We start from the raw sequence: 8,638 nt of genomic DNA on the forward strand, positions 1-8,638 counted from the left end.
ATCACACCCCAGGCCTGCAGTGCTCTCATGCAGTAGGATGTGCATCTTTCCCACACAGGGGGGGTTATTTGAGCCAAAACTCTGCAGAGCAGCATGGAATCATCCGGGAAGTCCTGTGCTTGCAGCCCTACAGCTTTCCTGCACGGAAGCAGCTGTCAGAGAGGCGGGAGGCTGGGAGCAGGGCTGGCAGAGCTCCCTGCCCCAGGCTGCCAGGAGGCCTCCTTGCCCTGCAGCAGTGCCACTTCCATGCTGGAGCAAGCACAGCCCTCAGGCTGCAGCACAGCCAGCCCTGGGCTTGCCAGCTGGATGTGCTGATGCCAGGGGATCCACAGAGCCCTGGAAGACTGTCACGCACCCACAGCTGCTGGGTGCCCTGGAATGGCAGCAGTCACCCCAGGGTTGTGTTTTGGGATTTGCTGCAGCTCCCCATGAGCGGATGCTTCCATCTCTGTCCCCATCATGGTCCCAGGGCAAGTTGCAAGGATCTAATGGTGGTTGCACTCTCAGGGCTTTCCTGTTCGCATCCCTTTGTGCCTGTTTGTGCAAGGGCCATTCTCCAGTGGGGTCCTCCTCCACTGTGAACCCCTCTTTGCAGAGTGAGGTGAATTCCCAGCCATGGGCTGGCATGCATCTACCATCCCTGTGCTTCAGGGATGAGGTGAGTCCTTACAACCTGTTCTGGTCAAGATGATGCTCAGTGAATCTCATGGCCATGATTTGCTTGGGGCCATGGGCGCAACAAGTACAAACTTTCCTATAGGCACTGGGAGTAGGCTAAAAAGGTATCAGGGAAGGTATGTAGGGACTTTCGGTGGTGATAAGGACATGGGATGCTGTAGAGCTGGTACAGCCTGTTTGGGCAATGTTTCCTGGGGAGCTTTCACAGCCCCCAGGACAGAGAGCTGCAGGGCACCTGGGAAAGCGATAAGCTGAGATAAGGACAGAGAAACAGATCTGGAGAAAGCAATGTAATCTTGCTCTCCAAACTGAGCTGGATTTGGAGTTTTCTTGGTGCTGTTTGAGTAGCAGAGGTTGTGTGGGTTCCTCTGCATGTCCAGCCTGGGAAAGAAGAGCCTTTCCCATGAGAAGCTCAGTGTATCCAGGGGGTTGTGAGAGCTGTAGGAGACCCTGACCCTCATCACTTACAAAAAATGCAGAGGAACTGTTCAGAAGGGGACTGGGATATCTCTGCTGGGCAGGAAAGAAAATATTGCAAATTTCCTGCAGGCTTCCCAGGCTGGCTTCATGGTGGACATGAGCAGCTGGTGGGATTGGGAGGGTGACACAAAAGGGAGATATCAGAAATTACAGGGACTGATTTTTATGGCTGAAGAAGACCTCCAATTGAAATGATACATTTAAAGGGAAAGGAACATCTTAAATCTGCTTCTTAATGGGCAATGGGATGTCTCATACTGATATGGCTGTAGCAGGAATACTGGTGAAACTGCATCTGAACCAGGACTAAAGGAACGGTTTGGAAGGACACCTCACCTGCCTGTGGTGTTGTTGGAAATTTGACCCATGAGAGGTCCTAGCATGCCGAGCAGGCACCTTCCTGCTGCAGCAACTCCCTGCCAACTCCCTACACCCCCGTGAGCTGTGGGTCACAGGAGATGTGTGAGTCCTGGACAGAGCATGGATGCCTGGTGAGACTGGAGTCCTGGGCAGACTGTTGGTCCTTGACAAGGTGCGGACCCTAAGTGAGATGTGGGTCGTGGGAGAAGGGTGGGTCCCAGGAGAGGTGGGGATCCGAGGAGGTGCATTAAAGGCTCTGGGGCAGAGCTAATGCACCCCAGAAAGGGCACGGTGCACGAGGAGTTGGGCTAGGACACCGCCGAGTTCCCAGATCCTGGTGAGTGTCCCATCAGCAGCGGGGAGGGTCCTCAGGGGAACGTGTGGGGTGTCACCTTTAAACTCCTTGCCCTGGGAGCACTGGGGAGGTCTCTGCCTGCTGGGGCGGGCGGGGGGACGGGACGGAGGGGCAGGGCAAGAGTTAACCTACCTGCTCTGCTATCCATCTCTAGGCTCCACCTCGGAGAGAGAGGGGAGGGAAAAGAGAAAAAGTAGGGGAAAAAAAAAGAAAAAAGAAGAGGAGGAGGAGGAGGAAGAGCGCAGAGAGAAGCGCCCGGACCGCGGGCAGCCCGGCCAGCAGCGGAGCGGCCGCCCCGTCCCACTCCCAGCATGTTCCAGTGGTGAGTGATCTCCGGAGAGCGCGGAGCCCGAGCCCTGCTCCTGCCCCGCTCCCTTACCGAGTCCCGGTGTCCCCTGCTCCGCCGTCCCGTGTCCTCCGCTCTTGCTGCCTGGCACTGCCGTCCCGGCACTGCGTCCTGCCCGGAGCCGGGGGACTGCGAGCTCCCTTCCCCGCCGGGTCCCTTTCGAGAGTCGCCTCGGGGGTGGCTGGCCGGGAAAGGGCAGCTCTGGTGGGGAGGGTGGGCATGGGGAAGCGACTAAGGACGGAGTTTGTCATTTGTCCCGTCCGTCTGCCCCCACCCCAGGAGCGACCCTCCTGCCGCCCCGGCTCTGCGGGGCTCCCAGGCGGGGTCTCCCTGGCCGCGGTACCCCGGGCAAGGCTCTCTGGGGGTCCACTCCCGACAGAAATTTCTCTCCATCCCGGGCACCGGAGCTCCGACCCGGTGGGAGGCAGGATGGGGGCAACGGGCAGGGGCGGCCGGTTGGTGGCCCCCATCCCTGGGGATGCCTTTCCCAGCTTTTCCCTGAAAAGGGCTGGTTTCTGTGGTGGGGCCGGGGAGAGCAGGGCCTCTAGCCCTGCCCGGTGGGGTCCCTGTCCCACGGCGGCGCCAGCCCGGGGGCAGATGCCCTCGGCGGGGGCAACACCCGAGCTTTCAGCTCTTGCCTCTTCCCCAGAACCGTGTTTTTACCGCCTTGTATTTAAACCAGACAGCTTTTATGAGGAGGGGACGCGTCTCCGGGCACCCCCATCGCGAGCTGCGGCCCCACTTGGTGCTTGCACCCAGTTAATGTACAGGCTATTTCTGGGGTCATTTGGGTGCTTTCTGCCCAGCATCTGCCCCTTTATAGGATCCCTTCTCCAAATCCTTGGCACTACCAACAGACGGGATTCTATATTGGCCGTACTTCCAGTGACTGGGTCTAACTGAGGGACCAGAAAAAACCCATTCACATAAATAGACAGCGCTGACGGATCAAAGAGGTTTTCACGTGAATCCAAAGTGAATGGGATGGGGGTAGAGAGCCCCTGTCTCCCGGGGCCTCATCTGCCCTCGAGCATCAACACCTGAAAGGGATACTGCCCACCTCTAATTAGGAGTTTATGTTTAACTGCCTGGTGGCGCAGCCACCTCACAGGAAGGCTTTTGAAGGCTTTTTTGAAGTTTCCTTGGTGGATAAAAGGGAGGAGAAGGAGCAGGTTAAGACCCTTTCAAAGCTCTCTTGATGGCACCAACACCAGCAGTTGGGGCAGTCAGTCCTGGTTGGTACCGATGGGAGCCCCACCCCAGTGGCTGCCACCCTTGGACCCTGCAGTGCTGGGTGTCCCCAGTTCCGGGGGTTGCTATGGAAACTGGCCGGGGGCTGTGCCCCAAATGTCCTGGGGCTTGGCAGGGTGACTTCTCTGTGATGGCAACAAACCCAAAGCACCTCCCTTGCCAATGCATCCCCAGAAAGCAGGAGCTACTTTTACACCTGAAGTACTTCCCAGCTGAGGAGACCACAGAGCAAAAAGACTCACGACCCAAAAAGATGCACGAACAACTGTTGCTCTTTTGCCCCCCAAACCCTTGATGTGGGAATTGCCTGCAGTTGTGACTCAGGGTCCTCCCAGTCCCCAGCAATTTCCTGGCAGTGCAGGGTCAGGGTTTCTGCAGGGCAGAGGCGGCTGTGGGGCTCCTGGTTCCTGCTGGACCTGGTGGGGCCCCGTGGTTTGCAGCCAGACCAGTAGGAAAAGTCCCAAATAGGTTCTTATAACAAAGCAGGAGTTGCACTGGTAAGAGCTGGGAAACTGAAGGGAGAAGGAATAAGTTTCTGTGCTGTTGTGCAACACCTCACCTATAAACATACCCAGGCCACTCGACACTCCACGTCTTAATAAAAGCTGGAGTTCTCCCCTCAGCCGTGGGTCAGTCTTCTGTCTGGACCCAAGGAGAGTAATGGGAGTCGGTGCACCCATGCAGCTCCTCTCTGTTAAGCTGAGTCTGCCAAGGCTGGGACCCATCTGTGCCAGTTAGTGACAGCCCTACCTATGCAAATTTTAAAAAATTATATCAGTAATTGCCTGCCCTTTGGCTTTTGGGGAACATTTGGCTATCCCTCAGGCTGGGTATTTTATCACTTGTTGTCCTTGTGTGGTGGGGAGTGTAAGATTGTGGTGGGATGGGATTGATGCAAATGGAATTACTACACAGGGGGTGACAGGGGTCATTTCTGCGGCAGTGCCGGGTATGGATGAGAGCTTTTAAACATTGCTTGGCTGTGCTTGGAGTAAAGTTGTATTGGAACGGAAGGATTTGTAAGAATAAGCTCAAAGCTGTGCAGGCAGGGCAGGAGAGGGTTAAGGGAATGGTGAGATCTAATCAGAACTGCTCCCTCATCAGTCTCAGATGAGTGGCCACATATAAAACCGGATGGGGAATATCTATCCATTTACCCGTAATTACTTATTTCCACGCTCGCTCCCACAGTCCACACTAGTGATCACAGTTTTCCCATGAAAACATTGGGCTCAAAACTTCTTTGTGCTTCAGGGTGAAGCCAGAGATAGGAGCTCCTGAAAGCTCCTGGTTCCCATCTGGGGGTTCCTGCATTTCAGGGTGAGTGAAATCGCTGAGCACAATGTTGTCCCCTGCCCCAGGGGGTCTGAGGGCCTATGGGGTGTCCCACCAAGCAGGTGTTTTGGTGCAGTCTGAGGCCCGAAACTCCAGCAGCTTCCTGGTGGTTCTGATCACAATCCAGCCCCCGGGTCTAGGAGAGTTTCATGGCTTTTTTGGGTTTTTTTGTCTGTCTGGAAAATACTTGGGTTAAATATTTCAGATTTCAGCACCAAGCTCCTTCTCTGGACTGTCCTGAAGTGAAGGTGCCATCTGCCTGCTAGAGTTGATTCTGGATCTTTCTGTCTCTGATGGGAGCAGGGGCCTGAGGGCTGTCCCCGTGGGTGTCACCTAGGCTGGGATGTGCTTCTGACATTAAGAGGACAGGCACAGGGGCATCCCGAGACCAGTGCCACATCTGTCTCCTTCAGCTCCACAACACAGTGGTAGGAAAAAGGGGCCTACAGACTGCCAAGCAGCTTGTGTCGGAGCAGATAGAGATAGGGCTGCCCTTGGGAAGCTGTTGGAGTGGACATGAGGAGCTCAGCTTCCATCGTCCCGTGCCCAGTGCTCATTTGCACAGGGAGATGGCCCAAGGCAGCTGGAACACGCAGGACTGAGGCAGGAGGGAGTTGGTGCAGGTGTGCAAGCTGTGGAGAAGCCAAGCGCTCAGGAGCTACATTGTGCAGCTGGGCAGAGAGGGCAGCCCCCCTCCTCTGTGGCAGTGGGATGAGAAACCCTTTAGCTGTGTGGAAAAGCAGGCTGGGGAGGAATTGTGCACAATAATCTCCAAGTGCAGCCTTCCCGCAGTCCCAAGGACCTCAGAAGGATCCTGCTCAACGCCCCCATGAGCTCCATCCAGGGTTTGTCCCATGAGCCAGCAGCTTCCCAGGACTATAGGTCTGCAGCAGAGGAGAGCAGCAAGACAGCCCTGGGAAGGACTAGATTTGATCTACTCATCCCCTGCACACCCTGGACATGCAGACACCTGGTTTGTCACAGGCTGGGAAAATCTGCCCACCCAATCTGCCCTGCATCCACTGCTCCTTATTACCACAAAGGAAGGAACAGGACCCAAGAGCTGCCAAAATGCCCAGGAGTGCCCCCAGAAATACTGGTTCCCAAGGTGGTTGTAGGGTTAGCGATGTCTTTTTCCTACTGAACCTTGAAATTTGACTCAAATGACTTTTTTTTTTTGTCCTGATGTGCCATTTTGAAATGAAACAGCAGTGCCAGTTTCCTGTTGACTCTTATGGTCTTCCCAGCTCTGGTTTCTCAGTGCTGTGTAACCCATAATGCCAGTCTAGGCCATGGACAGTATGTCTGTCTTGGAGCTAAGGCTTCCATGGAAGAGATAATTCCCTCCTGCTCTTGTCCTAAACTGCAATTTTCAGATGGCTGAAACAGCGGTTTCCCTTGGGACTTTCCTCTGAAACAGCTGCCTTGCTGAAACTCTCACCCTGATTTCTCTCTCTCAGCCCATTTTCATCTTTCCTGTGAACCCTTCCCTGGCCCTAGCACTGGGGTTACCAGATGACACTGCAGCCACCCCCACATGCCTTGTGCCTGTTCCTACAGTTAAGTGTGGCCCCAGAGTCACCCCACAAGCAGGATGCAGCTGGGAAGAACGCATGGAGGTGTCCCGCAGCTCTTCCCATGAGGTTTCTACTCCTCAAAAGGTGATGGAACACAGATTATGAGCATCTTATGACCTCTTGAGGAAGTGCTTTTGTAGACAAACTTCTTGCAGCCTGTAGCTTCTCTTTAACCCCTTGTCTCTTCCCTTTAGGAAGAAGACCATCTACAAAACAGTTTGTCTCTCCTTCTTGCTGATCATTACGGTGACGGTGCTGCAGCGCGGAATGGCCCCCAACCAGTTCATGCAGGGCCAGCAGCAAAAAGAACTCCCCCCTTCAGAGCCCTTGAAATCGCAGAAGAGAGACAATGCCTTCTCCATCAGCAGCACTTTCTGGAAGACCAAGAAGGAGAAAGCTCCTGTGAAGGAGGAGAGCGTGACGGCAAAGCAAACAAAATCCTGGGATGTCACCACTACCAACTGCTCAGCCAACCAGAACTTCAGCAAGGTGGATTGGTTCAAAGGGCTGGAGCCCAACTTCCAGCAGTTCCTGCTCTATAGGCACTGCCGCTACTTCCCCATGCTGATCAACCACCCGGAGAAGTGCAGCGGGGATGTCTACCTGCTCATCGTGGTCAAGTCCATCATCACGCAGCATGACCGCCGTGAGGCCATCCGGAGGACCTGGGGCCAGGAGAAGGAGGTGGAGGGCAAGAGGATCAGGACGCTGTTCTTGCTGGGCACGGCCTCCAAGGAGGAGGAGAGAGCCAACTACCAGAAACTGCTGGATTATGAGAACCACATCTATGGGGACATTCTGCAGTGGGATTTCCTGGACAGCTTCTTCAACCTCACCCTCAAAGAGGTCCATTTCCTGAAGTGGTTCGACATCTACTGTGACAACGTTCGCTTCATCTTCAAAGGTGACGACGATGTGTTTGTGAGTCCCAGCAACATCCTGGAGTTCCTGGAGGATAAGAAGGAGGGAGAGGACCTCTTTGTGGGGGATGTCCTCTACAAGGCCAGGCCGATTCGTAAGAAGGAGAACAAGTACTACATCCCCAGTGCCCTCTACAACAAAAACATCTACCCACCCTATGCAGGGGGTGGGGGCTTCATCATGGATGGAGCCCTGGCCAAGAGGCTGCATAAGACCTCTGAGACACTGGAGCTGTACCCCATTGATGACGTCTTCCTAGGGATGTGTTTGGAGGTCCTTAAAGTATCACCTGTTGGCCATGAGGGCTTCAAAACTTTTGGCATTGTGAAAAACAAGAACAGCAAGATGAACAAGGAGCCATGTTTTTACCGAAGTATGTTGGTGGTTCATAAACTGCTGCCTCCAGAATTGCTCCAAATGTGGGACTTGGTCCACAGTAATTTGACATGCTCAAGAAAACTCAATGTCCTTTAGTTCAGTCTCTCTGGAGAGCTAGGCCTGCAGGAGCTGGGACAACTGATCCCTGCTCTGGGGTGGGGTGAGCCTCTGCTGGTGGCACATGAATCCTTCAGGGGCACTGCCCTCCGGGGCAAGGAGGGCAGAGATGCTGTGCTCGCGGGCAGGGTTTGTGATAGTGTTTGTTCCTGTACTGTATTGTGGTTCACTTATCTCCAGCTGGGTTGGGGGTTGCTGAAAAAGAGAAAAAACCCAACAGAACATGACAAGTCTAGCATAAAATGGAGAGAGGGCAAAGAGGTTTGTGCTCTGCTTTAGGTACCTCCTCCACACCTGCATGAGTGGAGCAGTGGAGGGAGGCAGGAAGGGATGTGGCACTGGCATTTTTTGGAGGTGTTCAGGGTCTGGCTATCCAGGGAAGCTGCTCCAAGGGAGTTCGGCCAATTTTAAGTGCATCAGCCCCTTCTGACTAAAAAATCATGGGATTTTATTTGTTATCTCAAATTTCTTCTCCGTGTATGGTTTTGGTAACATTGACCCTGTGTGCATTGGGTTCACCCCCACCAAAGTCCTCTGTGTCCCCATATGTAGCTGGGGAAAGAGCTCTTCTCTGAGGTTGGCCCTCAACAGCCCTGAGTCCCCACTAAGGTTTTAGCCTGGCAGTCGGGGGACTGGAGTCCTTGTCCCTGTCAGAGGGTCCCAGGCAACGGTGGCTCCCAGCACCAGCCTGGGCTGTGCTTGGTTCTCCAGCCCCTCTGCAGCCTTACTGCACATGAGAGGAATGCACCCAGCTGAAATTCCTCAGGGATTTGTTCCTCCTGGCAGGAAAGAGACTAGGCCAGCTGCCCTTGCCTGCAGCAAAGGAAGCAGTGGAGAAAA

The 8,638-nt window shown here is 54.5% G+C and overlaps 1 protein-coding gene across 1 annotated transcript; it reads left to right on the forward strand.

Moving 5' to 3' along the window:
* Nucleotides 1-1,539: 1,539 nt before the first annotated feature.
* On the forward strand, nt 1,540-7,777 carry B3GNT7 (UDP-GlcNAc:betaGal beta-1,3-N-acetylglucosaminyltransferase 7; the record flags this gene model as incomplete). The annotated part of the gene is given in 4 exon segments (XM_082288266.1): nt 1,540-1,597; nt 2,028-2,069; nt 2,072-2,192; nt 6,628-7,777. Coding segments are annotated over 4 exon segments (1,371 nt in total).
* Nucleotides 7,778-8,638: the final 861 nt, after the last annotated feature.

The sequence above is a fragment of the Coloeus monedula genome (genome assembly GCF_965178545.1).
Source record: "Coloeus monedula genome assembly, chromosome: 10".
In the NCBI taxonomy this organism is placed as follows: Eukaryota; Metazoa; Chordata; class Aves; order Passeriformes; family Corvidae; genus Coloeus; species Coloeus monedula.